Source organism: Lates calcarifer, linkage group LG10 (genome assembly GCF_001640805.2).
Source record: "Lates calcarifer isolate ASB-BC8 linkage group LG10, TLL_Latcal_v3, whole genome shotgun sequence".
Taxonomy (NCBI): Eukaryota; Metazoa; Chordata; class Actinopteri; family Centropomidae; genus Lates; species Lates calcarifer.
The window spans coordinates 12,686,676-12,714,388 of NC_066842.1; the positions used below are offsets into that span (position 1 = coordinate 12,686,676).

The following is a 27,713-nucleotide window of genomic DNA, read 5'->3' on the forward strand; positions in this document are numbered from 1 at the left end:
TTGTGGTTTAAGACGTGTAATAAGCATTGCACGCTCATTGGATGTGAGACAGATGACCGCACTGATATCGACTCTAAAACTGAGTGAAAGGTTATTCTGTACTTTGTTGATTATTCGTTCAATGGCTTGTACACTCTTAATAAGCAAGAAATTATGCTAAGTTAGAGAAGACTTTGAAGTGGTTATCTAGCATCTTATCATCCCCACACACACACACACACACACACACACACACACACACACAAGTACAGGCCAAAACAAACCCAACACACATGAGGTGTGGTGGCACAGCTAACATCACTGAGAGCACAGTGTTCGAGGGGAGGCAGGTCCTCTGGAGGAGGGGCTGATGAATTAAAGATGGGCTTCCTGGTCAGCTCCTCCTCGCAGAGAGAAACCGGCATCAGGGTCATCTGAGGGAGTGCAGTGTGGCATGAAGGAACACAAATAATCCTGGGCATGTTCAGCCCATCTCCACTGGCAAAAAAGCACCAGCGCGCTGAGAAATCATCATGACGTCAGTTTTAACTTCTGTTAGCCCTGGATGTCTGTGAATATGTTTAACTTTTTCTGTTCCTTCCTCCAGCTGAGATTGGCGATTACGACCCTGGGAAGCATCCGGAAGGTTATAGCTCCAAATTCCAGTTTTTCCCTAAACATTCTGAGAAGCTGGAGCGCCGGATTGCAGATATACACAAGACAGAGCTGATGTAAGAGCCAAAATAATACAGCTGCACCTCCACTACCAGTCACTCGCCGTTTCACATACCTGCAGTTCCTGCGCCCGAACAGGCTGAGCGAAAGCCAGACTTCCTTTGACATTTATGTAATTGACTGCAGTAATGAGGTACCATTGGTCTGTATTGGGTTGGCCAGACAGATTAGTGCCGGTTATTTGAGCAAATAGGGGAGAAAAGCACTCTCTTCTCTGCCATCCACTCAGATAACGCAGTCAGATTGTCCTGAGCTCACAGCCTGCCCTTTATTTGCTCAGTTATTAGTGATGGGTCCTAACCCCAGCTTTAACTGGAAGAGCAGCAGAGCACGATATTGAAAGTGATCTGATAGAGCAGGTGTACGCACACAAACACACACTGACAGAGACACAAACTCTACTCTCACAGACAGCAGGTGAGCTGATGAAGCATTTCATGTCCGTCAAATGATTCTCATTAGCACTAAAACAAATATTTAATCATTTCTAATGTGACTAAATCACTGTTTTTACATTAGTTAGGAGACAGTTTAAAGGTTAATGTTCTCTGGAACAAATAAAGGGCAAGAAAAAAAAAACAAAAGATGTCTGTTCTTTTGATATACAATGAGACACTATAGAGGAGGAATTGCATCAAACAGGTCTAGTTTTAATGCTGTGGAAGCAGAATGAGACTCTGCTGCCCACTAGTGGTTTATTTCCTCTTCATCGCCAAGTCAACACTGTGCTACAATATGAATACTTAATATTGTTAAAGCTGACATAAAATAGTAAGTGCTTTTTAAATATCATCCCATATTTTCTTTGCTTGAGCTGATCTTTTGTAAATGTTTGATCTGTTCTGGTATAACCTCTGTCTGACCCTTCAGTCTCTCCTTAACTTGTATGTGTCTCTCTCAGAAGTCTTTGGCTTTTTGAATTTTAGACATTTCAGACTGACACAGATGTTTTGGTGTGTTGTTGCTCTCCCTCAGTGGACAGACACCTGAAACATCAGAGCGAAATTTCCTGCAGAAAGCCCAGATGCTGGAGACATATGGTGTTGATCCGCATCCATGCAAGGTTTTTCAAGCACTGCCGCACTATATTTAGACTGTAAACATTTCAAAAACATCTCTGTCCAACTTGAAATATTCTCATGGGACATACAGTACAGTACACGCTAAAAAATATGCCTGATTTATGTTTTTTTTTTCCCTCCACGTGTCAGTGCAACTAAGTTATGTTTTGAAATTGTTTTTCAGGATGTGTCTGGGAACCCAGCTTTTCTCGCCTTCACGCCATTTGGTTTTGTGGTGCTTCAAGGGAACAAGAGGGTTCATTTCCTCAAATGGTGAGCTAAACATGCAACTTTCACTTGTGTTAACTAAAGACAACACGCGGACATGTGAATTAACAAACACTGCACTGCGCAGGCCTCGATTTTTATTTGACATATGTGCTCTATATGTGGGGCGTGGCAAGAGCATGTGCTCTACAGCTGGTTGTACAGTCACGGTGAATAAAGCTCCTCCATCTGTCTTTACCTGTGACAAAAGCTGGGGGCTAACGTGCACAGATGGCTAATTACACCAGCTAGATTCATAGAAATACTTAGCAGAAGAACGAGACAATAGCTTGGTAACAATAGTCCCTACTTGCATTTAATGTGCCGATTTGAATTTAGCAAGATGCTTCATTGACGAACTAAAAAATATCTGCAACGTGATGCATTTGTATCTAATATTTGTCTTTTGTCTGTTTGCTTTTAACTGAGAAGGTTACAGTTGCATAATGAAGACAGACTTATTATGTTTTCAGTATTTGTAATGGCTTTGTTTGTTTGCCTTCGGCAGCGCTCAGGTTTCTCCCATTCTCCATTCCCCTGTCTGCGGAGAATATTATCAGTTATTTGTTTTGTCAGCCAAACATAGAGGTCCGTGGCTGTTTATGTGATCTCAAAGTGGTTGTCATGAATATTTAAAGAGGCTGTGGCTTTCTGTTTCCGCTTGCTGTATGTGTAACTGTTGCTGCTCTCTCTCTCTCTCTCTCTCCCGGGACAGGAACGAGGTGACCAAACTGAAGTTTGAAGGCAAGACGTTCCACATATATGCAAATCAGAAGGAGGTGAGAGCATGAATTGTTGGATGTGGAGGAAAGACTCCATGGTGCATGTTCTAATGACAGCCTGTAGAGTGTGATTTTCTGTCTCAGTTTGTTATATTGTCCTGCACGTTCTCCTATTTTCAACGTGCAGGACAAAAAGATCATCTTGACATACTTCGCACCCACTCCTGAGGCATGCAAGCATCTCTGGAAATGCGGAGTGGAGAACCAAGCTTTCTATAAGTGAGTCTACAAATCTCCTCCATTATTTAATTTCAGTCTTTTCCCGCCCGCTGTCATGATTTAGGTTGCTTCAAGCTCAGTCTGGATAGGTTACCATCATGGTACTTCGGTGTCCTTAAAAGCCCTTCCCTCCGGGTTGTTTGTCAGCGGGAAAATGAGGTGTGAGTTGCCGCTGACCTTCAGTGAATGAGTGTGCGCTGGCACGAGACTGCAAGCACTTCAGCGCTCCTTCTGAGATATGGCTCCCCTGTCTCAGCTGTGAATAACAGTGCGGGTCCCCTCTGCTCTTTCTCTGGCACAAGAAAGGTGATTAAAAAAAACAAGCAGTGTGAGCTCAGAGGCTGGGAGTGGTGTAGTAATGAGTTGGGCTGATGGTTCAGGTGATGAAGAGCGTGTGTGTGTGTGTGTGTGTGTGTGTCTGTGTGTGTGTGCGCGTGCGTGTGCATGCGTGTGCGTGCGTGCGGGGTTAGCAGATGGAGAGAGAAAACGAGGGGCTATGAAAAGGGCAGAGCTTAGCACTCACATTGATGGTGTTAATATGATGTGACCTTTCAGCGACTCTCTGAAGTGGCAGGCTGATAATATTTTATCAACCTTACACTTATGAAGATCTTAACTGTAATAAGGAGTAGGGGGAGAGGACATGTGATAAAAATGTGATGTCTTTCAGAGAAGCACACACATGCCTTGAAAGCAGAATGGTGCATTAAACATTAATGTCTCACTTACTATGAAAATATAAACATATTGAATACTGTATGGAGCCATGCGGAGGATGCATTGCCTATAGTGCAAAGAGAGGACATCCATAATTTAATCACAGGGTATTTGATCCCAGTTTCTGCTTTGTTCTGGGATTCAGGAAGCAAAGATTACATATATTCATGCCTCAACAGTGTGATCATATTAGGAGCATATTCTAGCATTCCTGTTTTTCTTGTTTAAGTGCAATATGCTTCATTTCTCTTTTTCTTTTTTTTCTTTCCAGGCTTGAGAAGTCAAGTCAGGTTCGCACCGTGTCCAGCAGCAACCTGTTCTTCAAGGGCAGCCGTTTCCGTTACAGGTAGAGTACACAACAAGGCATGTATGACTGATGACAGGGAGGGGAGGACACTGCACAAAACCCCCAGCTGGAAGTGGAGAGAGAGTGCTCCCAGGAGATGTGGCCTCTTGGCCCTCTGTGCTGTTACGTCAGCGTACTTTTGCCCGGAGGATAGGACTGACACCTCAAAAGATAGAGGACACAATGAAGGGGACTGATCACATGAGGCATTATCACTTTGTATAAAACTGAAGTATTTCCAAGATGTTGTCCTATATTAAAGGGATGATTCATGTGAATTATAAAAGAAACATATTTCCTCAACTACCCTCAGTGGTATCTAGCCATAATGATTGTTTTGATTTTATTTACAGTAAATAACTTTAAAATTTTTCAATGGAACTCCTTTATACCAAAGAAAAAGCTGTTGTTGGGGTGGTCAGCAGATATTTACTGATTTACTTTAAGGTGCTTATGTAAGTTTTTGCTGTTGTTACACAGTCAATGTTAGCATTAATAGCTGTTTACTTACCAGTCAGGAAGAATCAGTTCATTATCAAACTTCATTCCTCAACCCACCAAGAGCTGTCAGCAGTAGACAGCAACGCCAGTGTTAACTCTTCTTTTGCTTCTATTTCTAGAAGAAGTAGCACTGCCCAGAGGGCATATTCATTAACAGCTGTTAATGCTGACATATCTGTGTAGCTAGATACTAACTACAGGTAAGTGAGAAAATATTTTCAGTTTGGATGAACTGCCCCTTTGTATTCAGTTAAATGAAAAGTAAAAATATCTGGTAGTGTTCATGTATATGAAGTGACATCACAAGCCAAGTCAGTCAGATGTTGAGTTTACTGTTGAAGGGCAAACCATGGTCATTGTTTTGATATTTTTTGCCTGCAAGTCTGTGTGCATTTGTCTGACTGGTGGTAATTCAGTTACACAAAGCTGAATTCACCGAGTTAACTCAATCATGATGCTCATGTACTGTACACATCGCACTGCAGTGATGGCTTTCATGGCATCGGGTGACACCAGGTTGCCTGGTTATGTGTGTGTGGTGTGCGTGCGTGTGTATGTGAAACTCATCCTGAGCATCGTCTCTGTGCTTTATAACAGTGGACGAGTGGCAAAAGAGGTGATGGAGCAGAGTGCCAAAATCAAACGCGAACCTCCAGAAATACACAGGTAGAGTTGTAAACTCAGGAGAGGTCAGAAATGCTCTCGATCTGATTTTTGTTCAATTTTCCTCCATTTTCTTAGGCACCAAGCTACTGTAGATGTCTTTATATCAGCAGCACCTACTCGCTACAGTATGAGTTACCTCCACTCGGGGGGCCGTTCCTCGGTTCAGTGATGTTTGTGCATTTGTGTCTGTGTTTGTGTCTGCAGGGCTGGCCTTGTGCCTAGCAGAAGCTGTCCATCCATCACCCACGGACCTCGTCTCAGCAGTGTACCGCGCACGCGTCGGAGAGCTGTGCACATATCTATCATGGAGGGTAAGACCTGAGCACCAACCCCACACATCAACATGCAATAAGTCTCACAGAGGCCATGGAAGTGCTCGGGGGGAAATGAGTGTTTTCACAAGACATTTATTTGTTCTTTAGAACCCGTACAATGAGTGTGGTATTGTTTTCACATCAAGCTCATCCACTGAAATGTAGTTTACTTTGCTGTTCAAGAGGAAGTTAGATATACTAACAAATAATGTGTTACTGCAGTGACACAAAATTTTTAATGGATCGTGGGAGCCATTCGTCCCATTTGTGAGAGCTCTTCCCCTTCTTGAGAAAACACACTTATGCACACACACTCTCTCACTCACACACATGCTGTAACTAGAGCCACTTGGCCCAGTTCATGCTTACAGCATTTGTGGGACATGCTGCAGGTGTGTGCGTCAGTCAGCCAGCTCCACTTCAATGCAGCGTTTCTCAGCTGTGTATGTGTGTGTGTGTGTGTGTGTGTGTGCGCTGGGGCAGCTAGAGTCACTTTTTCAGCCCACCTGCAGGCTCCTGGTTCAGAACAGGTGGCTGCCGTGCCTCTGTTAGCGAGGCAGTCCTGCATGGCTCTGAGTAAAACCAAGCAGTGAGAACCTGCCTTTCCAATACATACTGTTTGTACACTGAGCTAAACAGAGGTCAGTAGCAGGTGCACTGTGTATACTGAGGGTCTTTTGCCGTGGGTTCAAGAGAGCCATAAGAGCTTTCCACCCCCAGTGTGTGCTGACTGGGTGCCTTGCAGTGGTATTAATACCCCAGCTGAAAATAGCCTGGGACTTCTACTCCATGTATGTCACTGGCCTGGGTGGGGCTGAACCAGGCCAGGCCAATGCTGGCAACTGTAGCACTGCTGCAGAAACCCACCGTTATCACCTCACACTCTTCTCTGCAAACGGCAACTAAGGCAGAACCCTTTATAGCCAAACACACACATACACACACACACAGCAAGACTGTGGCCTGGGCTCCGGGACAGGGACCATAACAACGGGATAAACGCGTGCATGCTACAGCCATGGTGAAGTGTCTGATCCGCATCACCACCCGGGTGAACGTCCACCTGCGCATGATCAACCACTGCTACCGGGATGTGAAAGTTCGCGTGCTGAGCCTGGGGCCTCGTATGCTGGGCAAGGCCCTGGGCGTCCTGCCCCTGTACCCAGCTCTGACGGGGCAGCAGGAGTCGGCCAGCGTCACCCCTCTCTCTGGCACTCCCCTGCCTTATGTTCAGCCCAGCAAGCCTCCAGGTAAACTCATCATAGAGCCAGCCAGAAGTGTGCTTTACAAGGAGGTGTCGGTCGCTTTCTCTATTTTAAATCAGTCTGTGCCTCATCAATGTTGGCGCGGAGGGAGCGACCACCATTCCTGTGGTTGTCTGTCATCTAGACAAGCAAGGGTTAGGGTTAGGGTTTTTTTTTTCCTGTTGGTGGTTTTGTTGAAAATGTTTGGTTGATTTAGACTGGAGCACTCTTTATGTAGCAGCTACATTTGGTTCCAACCAGTATACAGTATTTCAGTGGTGTGGTGTGGTCACATGGTTTATGGATTTCTTTTATAGTCAGGTTGTGGTGTTTAAAATTTAAAGCTCGAAACATGCAAAATATAAGTTAAATGTTTTCTGCTTGCTGCCTCACTGTTGTAAGCATAGCACAGGATAAACTGAGGCAGATCAACACTGAGTAAAGATGGCCGCTGACACTCATCCAGCCTTTATGCCTCCTTCTTTTCACTTGTCAGGAGTTTCGTGTCAGTAGAGGCTTAGACACTGGACATAATCTGTCCTACTTTTCCTGCAGTTTTTAAAATGCCCCTTTCATGATTTGCTTCCTCATCAAAAGCTGAATTTTAATCCCTTCTCTTTATAGTGAAGGTGTAATGTTGCTGCTTTGACACTCTGGAGAATGTGATATCGTCAGCAAAGGGCTCAGCCACAGCCTCAGCCATATCACTATGTGATATGTACACTGTAGAGTGGCTCTTTTGTACTGTACTGTTACATATCCTGCAGTTGTACAGTAACAGCATAGTATTTTGTGCTGTGAGAGTATATAATTTGTCAGCCTTCACAGATTTCACCATACTACTTCTATTGACGTAGCTGCTGTTTCCCTTTAACATCTACAGATGAATAAGACCATTGTGGGTGTTGTTGCGTGTCAACACATAGGATTTTTTTAATGGTGATATTGGATCTTTATATGATTTTTGTATCAGCTTGATCAGAATAAGTTGATTTGCCAGTTCACATTATCAGATTAGAGAGTATTTTGTCCTGATAGCTCACTCCTAGTCGTAGGTTTAAATATTTTTGTGTGCCTTTTCATTTTGATTTGATTTAAACAGGAAGGATTTTCTGATTATTTGGTGCCGATGTTGTCAGGTTGATGAGCAGCTTTCTATTGGCAAAAGTTCACACATTTTCAAGTCTGTCTTACTCACAATACACTGTAACTCCATTTATCAAACCAGTAGTAGCCTCAGCTGAGCTTTGTTATTCATTTTTTTTTCATTCTGTCCCTTGTCTCTTACATTGGAATCCAAAATAGGATCACTGATATAATCTCTACTAACTGCTGAGAGATCAGCGTTCAGAAAGTGCTGGCACATAAGAGGAGAGGATGTTGTCCATTTTGACAGGCTTGATTTACTTTATGTTTTCTCAAATATACTTTATCTGAAAAGGTTTCTTCACTCTGACGTTACTGAATGAGGGCTACGCTTCCAGTGTAATTGGCTACATGATCATTTCTTCCATTAGAGATGATGATTAGGCTTCACACTGGCTCCTGAGCATTCAGTAAATGACAATGCTCCTCCCTGTCTGCCCGACTCTGGGAACAGCATGATCAGATTTCACCTCTCAAGTTGGAGTCGGAGTGTCTGTGCTTTGTAACAGACCTCTGCTGGACAAACAGCAGAAGAAACCTCTCAACACTTCGAGTATTGTGTCTGTGAATGCCACACTAGATGTCATAATAATTTATACAGAATGATTTTCATGCTGTAAAATGTATGTAATATTTCTTTCTTCCTCTCTCTTCCCCACGGTCCTCCTCCTCCCTGAACTCCTCCACAAGGTCTGGAGTCCTTGCGTGACAGTGCCCACTCTACACCGGTGCGTTCAGTGTCCCACAGCGAATCCTTCATACCACGCTCCCGGAGCCAGGCCACAGATGCCAGCGACGGGACGGCGGTGATCTCGGATGAGGCCTACAGCCCCTCCGACAGCGTCCTGCCCACCCCGGTGGCCGAGCACAGCATGGAGCTGGCCGTCTCGCGCCAGATCAACGGGGCGCCCTGCAGCATCGAAGAGGAGAAGGAGTCAGAGGCAGGCACCCCGATGCACGGGGAAGGGGGTGATTTTGGTGCGGACGGTAGATCTGCACAGGAGGGTGCAGGGGGGGACTCAGCCCTCAGCGAGGTGGAACAGGTGAATAAGTTTGTTTTAAGTGTCCTCCGTTTGCTCCTTGTGACCATTGGACTCCTCTTTGTCTTGCTCCTCCTCCTCATCATCCTCACCGAGTCAGACCTTGACATAGCATTTTTACGTGATATCCGCCAGACCCCCGAATTTGAGCAGTTCCATTACGAATACTTTTGTCCCCTCAGGCGGTGGTTTGCCTGCAAGCTCCGCTGGGTGGGCGGGTTGCTCATTAACAAGTGAGAGTGAGGTCGTAGAGTTCGTAAGCCCGTTCGGGGGTCTGAGAAGACGGTTAGGACTCCGGAGCGATGGAGGGCAGCCTCGTCCCAACCATGAACCCTGCTTCTCCCATCATCCTCCTGCAGACATACAGCTTGGACCACTCCTGGTAACACCGGGCCAGGATCTCTCTTCCCCCTCCTCCACTTTGAGTTTCCCCCCCACCCACCCACCTCCTCGTTTCGCTTGTTTTCTTAGTTTTTCTTCTTTTTTTTTTTCTACAAAGCAAGAGGACTTTTTTTTTGGCATTTTTCTTTTTTTCTTTTAAGTCATTTCAGGTATTTATTTTTTCAAATAACACAAAGGAAAAAAATTTAAACTGAAATCAAAGAACTGAAGAATTTTAAGCAGTTCCTTTTACAGGAATGGGAGATTTTGTTGCAACGGATGAGCGTTGTCTTTATTTGTTATTTATTGCTTTTAAACATATGTTTGCATAAGAAAAGGAGAAGAAGTGATGAACGGTAATCGAGGAAGTCGGTTTGTCATTAACAGATGGAAGTAAGTTAGGTTAGAGTCGACAGGTCTACTGCTGTGAAGTATATGCGAGGCAAAGTAGTATAAAATCTTTTGATACTGATCCATCCCCATCAGAAGTCAGCCAGATAAACAGCAGATTCACCTCATCAGAACAGTCTGAAGGGAATAATGGAGAAGGTTCATGAAACAGGGAACAGACAGGGTGATTACCAGATGCCTTTTTTGAGAGGATGTCGACAGCCGTTGGCAGTTTAGAATTTTCTGGATTGTTTTGAGACACAATTACACTTTAGTATACAATGGTGTACAAAGTAAACTGGTGAAGATCAAAGTTGTTTTTCTATCGTTTTATAAGGATACAGTAAAATAAACCAGTACCATTAGTGTTAATGTGACCCAGTAGTGTCAGATGCGGTTAGAGATATATTCATGAAGAGCAAAGATTCACTGGCACCAATAGATAATAGTCTAGATAGATGGTTTTAATAATTAAGTACTTTTTAACGTGCCCATTTGTTCAGTTGTTCTGTTATTTCTCCAATTTATTTGATTTGCATTTTCTCATCAAGTTGAAATTCGATGAATTTCAATTATTTCTTTGTATGAAGAGTTTATGATTTATTTTGGTTTCATATCAACCATGCTCTTAGGTTTATGTATCATACTATATTATTATTATTATTATTATTATTATTATTATTATTATTACTAGACTAAGAGTAATGATGTACTTTTTGTACAAATTAGTTTGTTTCCTAATATATATTGACAGGTTTTCCATGTATATTTTAACAGAACTGAAATGTTATTTTGTTATTGAAGATTAAATTATACCTTTTTTAGCGCTGTGTTTCAAGTAAGGTCAGAAGCATTCATGGAAACGTGGAAGGGGGGACTAAAAAACTAAATAAAAAAACAGACAAAAAAAAAAAACAAAACAAACAAAAAAAAAAAAAAACAGGGTTTTTATCCAGATCCACTCAACACTAATCACAACTTTCATCACTCCACCAGCAGTGAATCAGCCTTCAGTGTATGCGCAGGTTTAAACATGTATTTGTACAGCATAAAATCTGGAGTTATCATTATTCCACCGCAAATACCAAATAATCCAGAAGCACATTTTCACCTTTCATAACTTTACTGTATCTTATTGTACTTGAAGGGTTTGTAGAGGTGACTGTGAGCCTGACCAGTACTGGATCTGCACCAAATAGTAAAAAATTCCCACTAAAAATCATTTAACAATGAGTAAAACAAAACAAGACCTGAACTGATTAGTTAATTGACTGATAGAGAATTAACTGGCAAGGATTCTGACAATTAAATAATTGTTGTATTTCAAGCAAAAATGCCAAACATTTCCTGGCTTCAGCTGCTTCAGACAATTTTCAGTTTTATATCTTTGTAAATTTAATATCTTTGTGTTTTTAACTGTTCAGATTGAAAACATGTCACCTTGGGTTCTTGGGAAATTATAATGGGCAATTTTTAGTATATTCTGACATTTTATAATCTAAACAGTTAATCAATTCATCCAGAAAAAAACAGGCAATTAACTAATTGATGATTTATTGATTCAATGGGACCGGAATCGTAACCTCTTTGGTGGAGGAAACAGTGTGCTTTACACAGTATGTAATGATGACATTTTCTGATGTACCTCATGCACTTTTTTTCTGAATATGTACTTCAGTTTCTCTCTTCCCTTGTTTTTTTTTAATCAGCCAAAATAAAAGCAGATACCAATATATCCACAGTAGGCCAATATCGGCCCTTTGATTTGTCGGTCAGGCTCTAGGCTCTTCTGCCTCGTAGCTCCAGGGAGCAATAACTGTCATGGCTGCTGGATTCTGGGTAAAATCTGTTTTTTTTAGTATCGTGTGTCTGCCTCCTGTACCAAGTGCAGGTGTAAGTGTTAGTGCGTCTGTACGTAGGAATGGAAAACGAGATTCAAGGTGATAGCGGTAGGCGTTTAGACGGCGACTCACAGGGACGAAAAGCGGAGAAGGGCGTGAAACGAAAGAAAGGGGTACAGAGGGCTGATGGGAAAATCAGAAGTTCAAGTGATCAGTCTGCTTCTTTGAAAGTGGGATTTTACAAAAAAAATAAAATAAAAAAATGGGAGTGGAAGGCATTTGGTGACTTACCGTTCTTGATGGCTGTACAGAGGTTGCTTGTTTTTGACCTGCTATTTCAAACCCCCCACCACCACCCACCCTTCTACTAACCCCCCTTATACCAGCACCCGCAGCTGCTCCACTGAAGACCCTGATGGTGCTATAACCCCCTTTTGTTTATGCCCTCGCGTAATCCGAGCCTGTCAGTCCTCGGCTGAGTTGTAGTCCTGACCACATGGTAGCATGCACTTTGGTGTTGTGGCTGGATCCACTCCTCTAGCTCATTATCCTTCACAAAGCATAGTTATGTGTGTGTTGGAGGGGGCGGCACCTACATTTCCCCAGAACGACGCTAGAGGGAATATCAAATCATTAGCGCTACATTGGCAACCAGCTGTCACATACAGGAGCTTATTTATGTCAAGTTAACAGTTTTCTAACTTGGAACCATCCAGCAAATAGCAGATGCAAAGATGAAGCACACTTCTCCTAACAAGGGGTGGATCAGGGTGGAAGGGTTGACTTTTGTGTGTGTGTGTTTGTGTGTGTGTACATTCATACTTCATATTTATTACTTCTTCATAAAGGTCAACATGACTGGCCAGTTCAGCCAGGCTGAGTTGTTAGCAGGACATCTTTTAAAGGTCAGTCTGCGAAGGTGTTTCTTGTACATCTATCAGCATTATGTAGCTTCAGTGGTCTCACTCTGAACATGCAACAATTTTAAGATTTTTTTTTTTAAAGGCAGCATTATTCAAGGAGCAATAATCAGCTGTAAGAGCAAAAAGATGTGATTTACAAACTGTGTGTCTGAAAATCCAACAATGAATATGTCCTTTCTGTTTCTAGAAAACGACTTAACCAAATTGCTGTTGTGCTGACTCTTTAAACGACGACGTGACTATTGAGACACTTAGTTACAGTTGCGTTCAGTGATAACATTTTATAAAGATCAATTTTCCTTAGAGACCTCTTGTGTGGATGTTTGTTCTGCTGCTGTCTTTTTTTTCTTTGCCGTTTTTCATTGTCAAGTGACAGATTGTTCCCTGTGCCTGGATCCCTAAAACTCTGCAGTTTACCAAAGTGGCAAAGATGAAGGGATGGAGAGCGAAAAGACACAACCTCCATATCAACTGTACCAAGAGACTGCTCCGTCCTTAAATCTCCCAGGCCCAGAGGGAAAACGGTGTTCATCTGTTGTTTGAAACTGTGATGTGCACTGGGAAGCCCAAAAATCTCTGTCTTAATTTTTTTTTGTCTCTACAGGCATGTTTCTTGTGACAAACCCAACTTTACATTTACATTTCAGTTGCTGTGTCATGTTTACATATTTTACTATTCTTTTACCTAATGGGAGATGGCTACAGTTTTGGCCAGACATGTGACTTTTGATGACCGAGTGTGATAGTTGTCCGTGGTTTTTTATATGAAAACACAGCTGACCCATCCCTCCCTGAAAAACGACAATGAAGGTGCAGCCATGCAAAATACACTGTGGTGCATTGGAAGATGACGCATTGATTCTTGTGTCTTAAATTTATAACAGAAAGGGGATGAACACAATAACAGAAACACCTGCATGGTATAATGTAATTCCTTATAACAAGCAAGCAACAAATCCTACATTTGTGAAACTTACTATCAGTTCTTGCTAAGGTTTGTGTCAAAGAAGTGTTAAGGTCATTTTTGAGGTTGTATTTTGTGGTGATATTGTACTGGACAGCACTTTACTGTGAGGTGTTCTTGTTATTTTGTCTGCCCCCTGTTTTTTCTACATATTTCAGCAATTAACAGATATTTTAATTTAAAAAAAACACAATTAATGTACGACATAATCAGAACTTAAGTTTCAGTGGTAATCATTGGCTGTCCCTCAAACAATTGTTTAGGGTTTTTGTTGATATTTATGTGATAAAATTTCTTAACCAATTTAGATGATCAAAATCAAGTTTATGCACAATCGGCTTCTTAAATTTCCTTCCTGGCCAAAATCCCTGTCACATTTAAGTGGGTGATGCATGTTAAACTGAGGGGTTTGATGAAAGTCATGGCTGAAGACATCTCGATCTGCTTTTTGCCCCTCTGCCAGCTCCCAGTAGACAGACCCTCACATGACCGTGCATACACGTCATTAAGTGTATATGCATATCCATGTCTGGTGGTGTGTTATGTTGTCTGCATCATTCTATCCTGGGACTGGAGATTGCTGTTTAATTGCGTTATATATACAAGTATATATATATATATATATATATATAAATCCATGTGCCAAATCCAGTTCTTGTTCAGTCTGATCCATTCCGAACCCGTTTTTACTGTAGGTAACCTTCTGTACAAGTCAGTATAAAATATTGTTTCTCTCCAATAGTCCCTTGTAACTGGTGCCATTAAATAAAACTATTCAAACTTGAAATAAACATTGAATAAAAATGTCATGTGGCTCACCCTGTGGCTTTGTGGAACAACACTCATTTCTAAAGCAAAACATAATAATATGAATGTAGAACAGCTCAAGCCATAATCATTAATAAAATTTGTCTTTAATATAAAAAAAATAATGGACAGTGAAAAACAAAACATCTGACAGACACTTTGACAAAACTGTACAGAATATAAATATACAATTCTAGCTGTTTCAGTAAACAATGGTGATATAATGTCTAAATACTTTACAACAGTTACCAACACCAGCTGGTTTGAAAATGTAGTGAATAAGGAGCTTCCCAGAAGACAGCCCTAGCTCAGGTGCGAAAAAGTTGGCTTTAAGAAGGGCCTCTGGTTGGTTTGAGGGGTTGGGGCGGCCAAGAAGCCTGGTCTCCTGCCTGCTGACGCGTCTCCTGCTGAGCTCCTGGATCCCCGACCTGCGGCTTTTGATCCACCTCTGAAACTGGACGATGACCACGATTTATTGCTGCTGTAGCCACGCCTGAATCCACAACACCACAGAAAGACAGAAAGAAAGTAAGGAAAATTAGGTTCATTCAGCTATAATGTTAATCTTATTGATAAATATGATTCCCCGACTAGATGATGAAATATGAGAGACGAACACACTACAGACCCTTTAGAATTGGAGCTTGCGTTGCCATATCCTTTTCTCTTCTTGGCATACTTGAAGAATGGAGCTTTCTTCCTCTTCTGTCCCTGAGCGGGCTCATTGCGGAAGTAGGTGGACGACTCTGTGTCGTCATCGTCGTCGTCGTAATCTATATTCGCGCGGCCTCGTGTTGTGTCTATCCACCCGTCGTTACCACTGTCAGTCTGCTCCCCCACTACAGAAAATGTAGGATTAATATCACAATGTGCAAGTTATAAAAAGAGTAAACTAGTAAAGGAAAAAGTTTAAATATGCAAAAACTTGATTTCCGTTACCAGGTAGTTGCCACTCAGAATATTTCTGTAGGACCTGAATGACTTCAGCTCCATACTTGTCCAGTTTGTCCTCCGTTACACCATCAATTTGTAGGAGGACTTCAGGGTCAGAGGAAAGCTTCTCTGTCATGTAAGGAAAAAGAAGGTTTATCAAGTTAGAAAGTGCAAGTTGTATCATTTAAACTGTTGTGGCATTTAAAAGGCTTTACACATTACCAGCTATCTTTTTCAAGGTGGCAGTGGAGAAGATGTTGTAATAGTGAATGCCAAACGCTTTCCCCAGCTGCTTGCACAAATCTGTCAACTCCTTCAGACACTGCTGAACCATCTCCTCTCTCTGAGAGACGTTCTTGGCCACAGCGGCTTTATTTTTCCTGATGGTAGATGCGCTCTCCGTCTCATAGAACTCCACCTGCAACAAGTTAAGCACCAGCTGATTAATTTCTAATAATTCATTAACTGTAGAGTCATATTCTACCTCTTCACACTGCCTTAAAGTTGATGTATGACCTGTTACCTGCATGTGTCCAGACAGCACATTCATGGCTTTTGGTCCGGCAGAGATGTAAGCCACAGCTTGGCCATTGACCGTGATGTAGAGGTCCTCAACCAGAACTTTATCCAGAACCAGTTTTTTGAAGAGACGGTCTGCGTTGTGCCTGGAGTAGGCCCCTCCCATCCCAAACATCCCTGACTGTACCTTGGCAGATTTAGTCCCTGTCAAAATAAAAGTTTGCCAGGTGTTTTCACCAGATGAAATATAAACACAGCTGCACAAGACAAATGTGCAAGTGTTCTAATATTGATCGTGCAAGATTCACACTTGCATGTACTGTACCTAGGAAGATATCCACGAGCATGTTTAGCGTCAGACGGTTTTGCTGAGCAGTCCTGCCAAACCTCGCTCCAACTTTCTCGCAGTTCTCCTGCACGAACCTCACGATCTTCTTCACGTCTTCTGTGACATTTCTCAGCTTGTATTGCTGTGCAGAGGAACATTCAAATGGTTGCTGGAGAACAGCCAGGTAGATTTTTAAATATTTACTGAAGAAATGAAAGAAATGAGAAGAAATGATTCCTACATTGGGTTTGGAACAATTGTCGCAGGTGACGTCGGGATGGTCTTTACAGAAACCTTTGTTGAACTTGAACTCCCCGAAGTACGCAAGCAGCTGAATCCTTCTGCACTCCATCATGTTCTCACAGAAGTGCACCATGCTGTGTAGGTTGTTGTAATGAGTCTCCTTGGTGTGTCTGTCACCTTCTCTGTCCACTGTGATTTAAAAGAAAAAATAACCATCTGTGTCTGCTTGACTAATATATACAGTTAATCATTTGGAAAGTAAACATAATAAAGTTCTATGTTATTTTTATGCCACATACTGCTGATAATCCTCTTGATGCGGTGGACGTCGGTGTAGGAGTAGAAGAGAATACAGTGGGAGATCTCTCCATCTCTGCCGGCTCTTCCCGACTCCTGGTAGTAACCCTCCACTGATTTAGGCAGACTGGCGTGGATCACGTAGCGCACGTCTGGCTTGTCGATCCCCATGCCGAAGGCTATGGTGGCACAGATGACCTGAAACATTAACGATGCATGTTATATCGCTGCTTATTGTTTAAATACTTCAAACATCTATGATATCAGTGATCGAGTGGTGACCTCACCTGGCAGCCGTCCTGATTAATCCACTTGTTCTGCACGTATTCTCTGTCCCCGTCACTCAGGCCTGCGTGATACGACAGAGCCAATATCCCCGCTCTCTGAAGACTCTCGGCCATGGCGTCGCAGTCGTTACGGGACAGGCAGTACACGATGCCAGAATCACCTGCAACATGCAGGCAGCTTAATAAACTGTCCCTTCAACATTATTCATATATGACAGACCTCAGAGTGTTGTTCACATACAAATCTGAGCCGATATTCAACAAAACACTTCAGGTGGTGTTCTGAAAAAAGCATGAACTGGGATCGGAAAAAGTAGTTCTGAATTATTTACGTGGGTAGTGCTTCTTAATCCAGCTGATGCAGTCCTCGTCAACCTTTTTAGGTTTCTTGGGCAGCACAGCGTACTTCAGGTTCGTTCGGTTGAAACTCATGGTGAACCTGAACATATTGGATGGAAAAATGTGCAGTTTACTTGTGTGAAACAGAACAGCTGTTATAATATCTGAGACAGAGCCCTGGAATCAAACACCTACACCTGCGGCCGAGTCATATTCAGCTGGTTGAGGATATCTTTCTGGACGCGTGGGGTGGCGGTGGCTGTCAGAGCCATCATCCTCACGTTGGGGAATTTCTGACGCAGTTCGTGCAACCTTTTGTAGTCGGGGCGGAAATCGTGGCCCCACTGAAAAATTTAAGATCATGGGATGATTCACAATGGGCTGTTGCAAAAATAAAAGCATGCTGCAGATTGCGTATAGAGTAAATCCAGACAGAAACACACCTGACTGACACAATGGGCCTCATCTATGACAAACCGAGCCAAAAGGCCTCGCTCGTACAGGTTCTGCAGGGCGGAGATCAGCTTGTTACTTGCACTCACCTTGAGGAGAAGAAAATTCTTGAGTAAAAAACACAGTAACTAATAACTTTAAAGGTTGGAATCAATAAGTGTGATTTCTTGTTTGGTATAAATAGAGTGTAAATCATCCATTTCTCACCTTTTCAGGAGTGACATAGAGCAGTTTAATGATGGGATCTTTCCTGGAGAGCTGCATATAAATCCTCCCTGCTTCACTGTCACTTTTATCACCAGACAGACTTGTTGCTGGAATCTGAGAAGTGTGACATTGCAAAATTACCAATGCACTTTCTGAGCACGACACGTTTTATAACAACTTCATACTTTGATCCAACAGACCAGTAAGCATACATACATCCAGCGTAGTGAGTTTCTGGACCTGGTCGACGATGAGTGATTTCAGTGGGGAGATGACCACAGTGACTCCTGGTGACACACAAGCTGGCAGCTGGTAACACAAACTTTTCCCACCACCTGCAAATCAGTAGAGAGATTTAGACATCTTCACTGCAGCAGATCCACAGCTAACTGTGTTGCTGTCACGCATGATGTCTACCAACCTGTGGGCATCAAAACAAACGTGTCCTCACCCAGAAGCGCCGCATTAATTGCTTCTAGCTGATTAAACCTGAACTGATGAAGACCGAAACGCTTGTGAAAGATCTTCATCATCTCCTGTGAGTGGGGGAAGTTGAACCCTCTGAACCGATCATGGGCCGGGTTTCTGAAGGTGGGTTCTTCAATGCAAAACAATAACATTGATTCAGTAAAAATGCACCAACACCCAAAGAGCCTTCATGTAGCAAGAATCTCAGAATCAGAAAAGAAGAAATATAGAGAGAGGATTGTAAGACTAAGTGTGCTTTGTATTCCTGATACAGTGCTTATTCTTAATGACCTCTTATTTTTTGCACCAGATAAGACTAATTTTCCTACTCTAAAACATAAATAAATACATAGATAAATACAAGTTCAGATTTTTCCATGCCAGGCTGACTTACCAGGGGAGCAGATCTTTGAAGGCTTGGGTGCAGACACTGGTGTTGTTGGTTTCTTCTCCCACGAGGACTTGCTCGGTCCCCCCTCTTTCACAGTGCTGGACTTTTGTGCAGACACTGACGAAGTTGAGGGTTCATCAAAGTAATCAGGGATGTCTGAGTCGTTAAAGTCATCTATGTCGAAGTCGTCAAAGTAAAAGTCGTCTGGTTCTATGCCTTCGGTAGCGGTGGTTGTTGCTGGTGTATTTGATTTATTTTGAGAAACAGTCTCTGACTTCTTAGGTGAGAAGAAGAGATCTGAGTCATCCACATCTGTGCTTGTTTTCTTAGAGAAATTAAAAGATGGTTTTGTGAGGCTGCAGGCTGATGGAGAATCACAGATGCTCTTGTTTTCCTCATATAATTTCCCACTGTCTTTACTGTGCAAGGGTTTCACATTGGTAATACTGTCAGAGGGATCAGAGTCATAGTCCAAAGAGATGATTGAAGATCTCCTGATCTGAAGAGCTTCCTTGGAGTTCACAGGGACAGAGCCACTGCAAGACATGACACTAGACGTATCACAGCTTAAAGAAGATTTTTCTTTGGAGCTGGGTTCAGAAATCACAGTGCTGTCTGGCTGCTGCATCTTAAACAAAGCGTCGCCACCAACTGCAAGAATCCTTTTCCTGGAGGAGAAAGGCAGATGACTGCAGTCATACTGAGATATCATTAAATATTATGAATAATGATGCTATTTTCCACCCAAATGTACCCACCTTTGAGCCCTCTTCAGTAAGAGCTCATTTCCACATGACAGAGCTATCAGTTCATGTTCAGGGATGCAATCAACTAGAGAACAAATGGACTCCATGATATGGAAAAGCTGCTCATCTGAGATGATATCAGAGGAAAGAAGCAAAAAAAATTAATGAAGAATGACAATTTCATAAATAAAATGTGCACAAGTGCTGGACAAGTCAGGAAGAGGTAGCACCCACTTGTTTTGTCTTTTGAGTGTTGAACAGAAGGTTCATGTTGAGTTGTGGTAGGTCCCTTTGAATACACTTGACTGTCTCTGCTTTCAGTACCAGCTGATTTAGATCTGTTTGAAATAAATTTTAAAATTCTCTTTGAGGTCAAACCTATCTATCTTTGATTACAGGCATGACACAGCATACATGAAGAATAATCTAATGCGCTACCATGTATACACAGTGACTCCTGAGAATGCTGAAGCATAATAAACTGAAAACACTGACCTTGTCTCCAATATAGAAGTAGTATTAGAGATTACATCTGGGATGGGTGAAGGGGGAATGTAGTCTAGGTCATCTTCAGGCTCTGACTGGTCGCCAACTTCTATCACCTTTGGGTCAATCAATTTTTTCTTATCGACTAAAAGGCAAAAAGACATTTGATATAGTCTGTGTTTTTAGAGCGCTTCATTAAATTCATGTACATTGTCTTCAATGTACAAATAAAAATGCAACAAATAGCATGTTACCTGTACTCTCTTCAAAAGGCTCAGACACAGCATCATTTTCTTCTTCACTATCACTTGTGACAGGCTTCAGATGAGCATGAGGACGTCTTCTGGGCATTCTGATAGGAGAACTGTCCAGAAACAACTCTTCTGGGTCCTGATTAAAACTAGGTTCTGGTGAAACTGCAGCTTTGTTGTCACTTTGTTCCAATTCATCTGTTCCCTTACAAGACTTTTCACTTCTGGAAAGACCACTCTTGTTTGAAAAACAGTTGCTTAAGTCTGGTGTCATAACAGAGGCATCAAGCTTGGAGCTGTTCCCTGGTACTTCTGAACCAAATGAGTCATTTTTTGTTTTAGCAGGAGTTTCAAAGTCGTCCAAATCATCCCAGTTGTCCAGTGGGAATCCAAGTGATGCATCCAGACTTGTGGAGGTGCTGTATCTGCTAGTGAATTGGCTGTCAGTTGGAGTTGTGGCCACCTTAGCCTTCGCATCAAACCCTGCTGAAGGAGTCTGGCCTGCAGGAGCACAGTTACGTGCTGGGCTGATGGAGTCTGACTTGCCTTTTGAACTTACAGGGAAGAAGCTGTTGATTTTGGACTTTTGAGGTCTCTCAATCTTGTTTGAAAATGTCAAAGGAGATTTAGTCACCAAACTGCTCTTAGGGACATTGACATTCCTGTTTGCCAAAACATTTGAGCTGATTACCTTGGTTGGGACTTCCACCTTTGTTGTACCCATTGAGGACTTCTTCTTGAAAGAAAAGGCCCTGAAAATTACACAAGCGTGAAATTAGGAAAGTCAAACTCTATTTCTGTGTCTTCACAACACTTTTTTCTTTTAATTTGGAAAGAAAAATCCTTTATCTGATTTTAGCTTTTTGTATAACTGCCTGATGAACATTACAATCACTGCAGCTGACAACTGGTAAAAAGTGGTTCGGGGAAAGTATTAACATATGCAAATTAGCCAAAGACACATGGCTAATTTGTTTCTTAATGTCACATTTAATTTAATTATCCATCAGCAGCACAGCAGGTGAAGCAGATGGAGCCACAGCGTAAAAGTATTGCTGTTTTGCTTTAAAAACATACTGGGTTAGGTCAGGTTACTGTGTCTCCACAAAGTGCTGCATGAAACGGATCATACTGCAAAGTGAAACTAGTTCTGGATGCATGTGGCCCCTGGTACACAGCAAATGCACCTTTTCCACAACAAGTCATCCCCAACAAAGCTAACACATCCCTCCTGTGCTAGTAACAAGAGTGTTGACAAGTTAGCACAACTGACAGCTCGAGGCTAACTGTTAGCTGGTGTCTTAACTCTGATGTAGTTTTAAGTTTTAAGACTTACCCCGGTTTGGGTTTAGACAGAGACAACTTGCTCTGAGCAGCATTGCTGTGCCTCGCCAGCTGCTCCTTCAGGTTATTTTGTGGAACACTGGACATTGTTGGTGAGCTAGCGAGTGTTAGCCGGCTAGCTGTCCAAGCTCAGCTCACACAATACTGTCCACTTTCTTCAGCATTGCACGCGACACGGGATGAGTGGAGTGACCAGAGGCTCGCGCTTTGGTTGTGCCGCTAAAAGTTAAGTTCATCAAACCTAACACAGTCTTGTTTACTTATTTAACCCTAACATTTATTCCCTCTCTACTCGGTTATGAAGCAGACAGTCAATGGATTGAATTTGCGCCTCTTTAACAAACGGACTCCTTATTGGTCGAGCCGAGGGCGAGCAGCGATGAGGCTTCTGGGAAATGTAGTCTTACTTCATAGAAAGCTAAGACCCAGCTCTACTTCACACTATTCAGCCCACAAGTTATTTAGCCATGTGTTGACTTATATAGTATTCTTACTTTTTATTTTAAAATTTTATGCTTCATTTGTACAAAGTAGATGTTCATAATGTAGTTCAAGTCTTCTTAAGACCATATTACAACCCAACTCTTGGATTTTAAGTTTCATTATTTTTCCCACATCTTGACCCCAAAAGGAGCATAAGTAAGTCTTGTCTGCTGCATTTACTTACTTTCTTTACTTTACTTACTCATCTATTAGCGAAGGATAACACAATTTTCAAATCAATATATTATTAATATAATATTATTATTAGTTAATGTGTGCATACTTTTTCCTAGAGTTGCGTGTAATGACAGCAACATGTCTCTGTGGATTATACCTTCCTCAATCATCACAACTGCATATTGTAATAAAAGACTCAAACAAACAGATTTAATGGATTTTATTTGTGGATTGATGATTGGTATTTAAGAGATACGTTCAGATGTACTTTCCTGTCATAGTGTTTTACTGGATTCTGAGAGGCTCAATTGTGCAAAAACACTCTTCACATGGAAGCACAGCAGCCTGTTGATTGTATGCAAATCACAATATAAAATAATAAAATCGGTTGGATTCTGCTCCCTTTTCAGCCCTGTTGTAGTTTGCTATCATGCAGCGATCACACCACTGGGAAAGATGAGCAGGCAGCAAGTCCACACATATTCCTCCCACGTTCAATGAGGAAATAACTGTAAGAGGAAGAACAACATTATTGTCTTTCTGTAGCTGGTGAATATTTCATAATGTTTTCTTGTATGTGGTGAAACAGAAAACTTACCCATCAATCCCCCAGCTGGACGACCACGAGTTCTTAACAATCCAGTAAGGGGTGCCATTGTCCTCTCCATACCCGACTGCTAGCACTGCATGATTCACCTTGTCTGTGGTGTTGTGGCATTTAGAGCTGAAAACAGGAAAAGAAGTAGTTACCGTGTCCAACTTTATACACATGACTGTTCTGATTAAGAATGAGGAACTAAACCACTTTCAAGTTTACCAGCTTTACTGACAGAGAGGACCTTTGTATGAGTGATTTCAATGTGCAGAGTACACACAGTATGTTTTACATCAAATTTCATATTTATAAACCAAGATTTCCCAATTCTTATTTGTGTGACACTAGCGGCTTTGGCTTTGCCTGTCCAATTCTCATGCTGGATATCTGGCAAAATGTAATCTCAGTCGAATAAATCCACAAGTAACTGAACACACACTTTATGTGTTTATGCATGTGTTTAAATGATTTGAATGATTTTTTTCTCAGCACTATCCTGTGCTGACAAAGCAAATTACAATAGCAGATTCAGGATCTATTTCAGAGGTATGTTTGCCATATATCGCCAAGTGTTGACATGTGCATCAGTACATGCAGATGTTTTCATAAGATAGGAACTAATATTAGACAGACAAGTTATTTCCTGTTTTAGCTAGAGGGAGCTGGATTTTAATTTTCAATTTTCAGACACCAGGTTTTGGACTTTAGATCTTCAGAATACTGGACCTGAATATCTTGAAAACTGTCCTGATGGTTGATGTAAAAGTGATATCTTTCTCAGATACACTGTACATTACTGCAATATAACACAACTTATCAGTTGTATAAAAGGGAAAAACACTGAGAGAAACATGATCTCTGTTTTTCCTCTGGGGACATTTCTTACTGTTGCATGCGCATATTTGCTGTGAGAAGGACCTTTGCATTTATTGCAGCAACGTAGTGGCCATACCCTAAGCTTCTTGCTCACTGTTCAGGGATTTATAAATGTAAACAAACAAGCAAAAAAATTAAAAATAGACATACTAATCATTGTCCAAAACTATATATCACATAGTTTCTGTGACTTCCTCTCACCTGGTGTACACGCCACTGTGGTAATGCATGAAGTCTGCAGTCACCTCAAAGGCAAAGCTGACAGGATTGCGTGTGCCAACAGCATCCACCATTCCCATCTCATCGTACTGACAGGTAAAAGAGAAACGTCACCATTCACAGGCGTTCAATACATACATTTATCTTAAAGAAAGACATTGATGTTCACTCACTGCCGTTATGTTCATCACTTCCTTCACAAAAGCAGCTGCCATTTCTGGTTTATAGTTGCAAGTACCCTCCTGATTTAACAAAAGAGTAACAAAAGAGTAAAAATCAGTCAGTCAGTTTTGTTTATTATTTGGTTTTGTTTATGTTGTAGAAGAGCTGACTATTAGGTACAATAGCTGTGTATGGGTAGTCCTTCTCTGTCATCAATCCCTTGCTGTACATGATGTATTCAAATGCTTGACTGGGAAGACCGCTAGAAGACAAATTAAAATTGTGTTATAAAAATCTGACCGTGGTGGTGCATATAGCAGTAGGGATATTTTAAAAAGAGGAAGGAAATATACAGTCTGTACATTTTAGTATGTCTGACTCTCACCCGTTACACCCATGGTTGTTGAAGTCCTGGGCACAGTCCACCAGCTGTTGTTCTGACTGAGTAATTGGGAAATTAGTTACAAAGGGGATTAACAAGTCATAGTTCAAGATTATAGTAAATATGCTTTGTCTTACTATGAAAAAGGAACCACATTTTAAAGACAAGATCAGCAGTCTTGACAGAGAAGTGAAAGAAAGTCACCAGTGGTATGAGCTTCCCAGTTGCGATAGCAGTCACAGACTCTAAGCAGCCGGTTGTTGAAAAAGTCCAGCAACTGCCACAACCTCCCTTTAGTGAGAAAAAAGGGATAAAAAGCATTTTGTGAGGGAACAACACAAACACAAATGAGATGTATGGTGTATGCATGGAAATAAGTTTGTACACAACATTTAGGTAAATTCCAAGAACTGATTTTAACGGTGTAGTTTCCCTCATGCCTCCATTTGGATGTTAAAACATTTCATAGGCCCTCCATGATGCGTACATTTATGGTATTTTCTTTAACAAAAGACATTTTGGCATGTCACCATAGGGAAAGCACAGCTGTAAATAGAGTGGAGCATTATTTATGTCATTAGTAACACCTGTGTTTTTCAAACTGTGACAAGTGAAAGTGTCTTTGGTGCAGAAGAAACTATTATCAAGAACATGAACTGCGCCATTTCTCCATGTTTCTCCTCAGTTTCTGTTGTCTGTTTTTACACACAAAAGATAAAAAACTCTCCCACTATAGTGAGAGTGAGCTTGAAGAACAAAGGCTTCCTCATATTTTGAATTTGACTGACTGATAGTTTGCTTGATGAGCATCACCACCACCACCACCACTGGCCAGCTCAATTCTTGATAGTGCTGCAAGCATCAGATCACTCAGCAGACAGATTCTTATATTTTTCACAAGAAGAAACAAACAAAATTTACTGTTTACTTTACTGTACATCCTAACACATAGTGATATGAAAAAGTTTTTTGTCTTCTGAAGTATCCTGGAGCTTTTCACCTCTATCCACAATTAAACTTACTGTAATTTTTATTTCAACTGTGAGCAGCTCCTGTATTTCCTTTGTCCATGTTAAGATAAGACAAGATAATCCTTTATTAGTCCCACAATGGGGAAATTTACTGTAGGACAGTTGCATCCATAAACAGCAGATCCAAAAGGGTTTTTAGTGTGCACACTGACTGTTTTGAGTAGGCCTATACTTTATTTTGTCACATTTCAAGAGCAAACACACTGCACATTCAAAACCTGTATAGAGTTATTATGACTGGGTGGGGACGTCTCTTGGGAACCACAGGATTATTGACAGTTATAGTTAGAGTTATCTGTTATCACCAAGAGACTCTTTTAACTCTGCTGCAACAGTGTACTGTGACCCTTGAGTTCAATAACTAAATAAAATGTGTGTGTGTGTATGTTGGATGTTTGTGCAGTTAAACGTTACCTGATTCTTCACATCTGTCACATAGTTTCCTTTCTTCCTCCAGTCAATAGAGTCTGGATGTGGTCCGTTGCTGCTCAGGTAGTTCCCTTTGGTAGCAGAGCAGTTCTGTACAAGACAGAGTGTAAATTAACTAGATGCCCTGCCAAAATAAAACAAACTTCCTGAATGGGTGGCATTTACCTGTGGCTCAGACCAGAGGAAAGACTTTTGAAATTCACCAAATGTCATGTCTGAAAACTGGTTCAGCCCCACTGCAGGAAGAGATGATACATGGCTCAAAGCATTATAATATGAACCATATGAAATAAATAAATACCAAATGCAATAACAGGCTTTTCCTACTTGTGAAAGAGTGATTTCCTGCATTGTGTTTGTCGATCCTCCTCCTGTTCTCGGTGAATATCTGGAGTCTCTCATAGTACTCCCTCAGGCTGTACATTTTGTTGTACTGTACATGGGGGAGGGTGAGAGTTTTTGATAAATTGTGGGTATATATGGGTAGTAATCAGCTCATTGTAATCAGATATAGCTCACACTTAAATGACAATGTTGCAGTGATTTTTCATTGCAGTCACTCTAACTTCCTCTACAACGTGCAGCGTTTGATAGATAAAACCCACTGTACCTGTGCCATCCATGACTTGAAGTGAAACTCATCTGAAAACAATTCATATTGTCAAAGTTAATGTAACATAGCGATTTTGACTGTAATGGAAAACGAATAGACGCCACTACAGAATAAGAAAGTGAAAGCTTGGGTTAACAGTAACAATGAAACTACAAAACAAAGTATACATTACATAACGGACGTTCGCAGCAACTTACCTTGTTCAGACAGGCGAAAAGCTGAAGCTGCGGACACTAAAACAAAAAATAAAAGCAAAGTATTCATTATGATCACTCATCAAAACTTCAGCCAGCTAGTGATAACCGAGGCGGCGGGTGAGAGTGAACTGAAACAATAAAAAAGATGAGAAGTCACGAGGTGAACTGCTGCCTGTTTGAATTCCCCGACTGTGTAAAAGATATGAAAACGGCGAATGAATCAGCCAAACTATGGAAGCCTATTCACGCCAATGTGATGGAAAAAAAAAGATCCTGTTAGTCTTTGAGAAACTTTATCAAAATAGTGATTTATCTAAAGATAATGACTTAGTATCACAAAATAAGGTTTCTCAGTTTTTTGAGATACCCACTATTTTGTGAAATTTAGTCATTATAATGACTTACTTAATCTTTTTTCCATCACATTGAGGGGAGAGGCCAGAGTCAGTTTGGGCTATTGTTCGTGGGTAATATTTTGTGCTTTGTCCCACGTCATATACTGAACCACAAAAAAATTATTAATTAATTTAATTCAAACGGCACTGACAACTGAAGGGAGACAAGAACTTGCAACAACCTCAAAACTTACCTTTAAACATAAGGTGACAATGCTCAAATTCCCATGTTCCCAGGTCATGTTTTTAACTGTGATTTAAAAAACGTTTTGTTTTGTTTTTTTAAAAAAACGTTTTATTTTTTAAAGGGTGGATTAAAATCTAATGCACTTTTCTTCAAATTAGTCCGCTACCTGTCCCTTCTCTGTATGTGTTGGGGAAAAAAATCCATATTTCTACACAGCACGGGCCATAGAATTGGGACAGAAATCAAGTAGACCCGCGCGATCAATTCCAGCCAATCATGGCGTTCGTGCTCGTGCACGTGAGGTGGGAGGGTATAAAGGGAACAGTGAGCGCGAAATAGATGGGAATTCCGG

The 27,713-nt window shown here is 41.5% G+C and overlaps 3 protein-coding genes across 7 annotated transcripts in view; 1 reads left to right on the forward strand and 2 right to left on the reverse strand.

The window, feature by feature from the left end:
- Positions 1-14,339, forward strand: part of LOC108875410 (FERM domain-containing protein 5) — a 58,260-nt gene extending 43,921 nt beyond the window's left edge. For 2 of the 4 annotated variants that reach the window (XM_018664333.2, XM_051073373.1), the window contains 9 exons: positions 587-710; positions 1,690-1,777; positions 1,960-2,048; positions 2,758-2,821; positions 2,952-3,043; positions 4,032-4,106; positions 5,205-5,273; positions 5,478-5,584; positions 8,668-14,339. In XM_018664333.2, coding sequence (XP_018519849.1) covers positions 587-710; positions 1,690-1,777; positions 1,960-2,048; positions 2,758-2,821; positions 2,952-3,043; positions 4,032-4,106; positions 5,205-5,273; positions 5,478-5,584; positions 8,668-9,254 — 1,295 coding nt within the window. In that variant the 3' untranslated portion in view covers positions 9,255-14,339. The remainder of the gene's footprint in view (positions 1-586; positions 711-1,689; positions 1,778-1,959; positions 2,049-2,757; positions 2,822-2,951; positions 3,044-4,031; positions 4,107-5,204; positions 5,274-5,477; positions 5,585-8,667) is intronic. The other 2 variants (XM_051073374.1, XM_018664335.2) reach the window with 2 other exon arrangements.
- Positions 14,340-14,411: 72 nt separating this feature from the next.
- On the reverse strand, positions 14,412-21,959 carry blm (BLM RecQ like helicase). 2 transcript variants are annotated; one of them, XM_018664395.2, is made up of 22 exons: positions 21,608-21,959; positions 20,963-21,023; positions 20,275-20,872; positions 20,030-20,165; positions 19,769-19,872; positions 19,547-19,661; positions 18,792-19,456; positions 18,351-18,527; positions 18,146-18,264; positions 17,930-18,043; positions 17,713-17,811; positions 17,465-17,613; positions 17,263-17,369; positions 16,931-17,091; positions 16,646-16,841; positions 16,345-16,535; positions 16,101-16,245; positions 15,780-15,979; positions 15,479-15,674; positions 15,263-15,385; positions 14,952-15,162; positions 14,412-14,816 (listed from the first exon to the last, which is right to left on the reverse strand). In XM_018664395.2, exons 1-22 carry the CDS (start codon positions 21,700-21,702, stop codon positions 14,627-14,629), a joined length of 4,152 nt encoding a protein of 1,383 aa, XP_018519911.1. In that variant the 5' UTR covers positions 21,703-21,959; the 3' UTR covers positions 14,412-14,626. The 2 variants fall into 2 exon arrangements, with proteins under 2 accessions (XP_018519911.1, XP_018519910.1); XM_018664394.2 differs by having other exon boundaries at positions 20,275-21,023.
- A 521-nt stretch (positions 21,960-22,480) lies between these two features.
- ctsh (cathepsin H) lies at positions 22,481-26,986 on the reverse strand. The gene is made up of 12 exons (XM_018664398.2): positions 26,780-26,986; positions 26,580-26,611; positions 26,297-26,402; positions 26,135-26,205; positions 25,955-26,059; positions 24,714-24,800; positions 24,513-24,568; positions 24,308-24,389; positions 24,139-24,207; positions 23,948-24,054; positions 22,874-22,999; positions 22,481-22,784 (listed from the first exon to the last, which is right to left on the reverse strand). The coding sequence occupies exons 1-12, from the start codon at positions 26,844-26,846 to the stop codon at positions 22,715-22,717; spliced, it is 978 nt and encodes a 325-aa protein (XP_018519914.1). The 5' UTR covers positions 26,847-26,986; the 3' UTR covers positions 22,481-22,714.
- Positions 26,987-27,713: the final 727 nt, after the last annotated feature.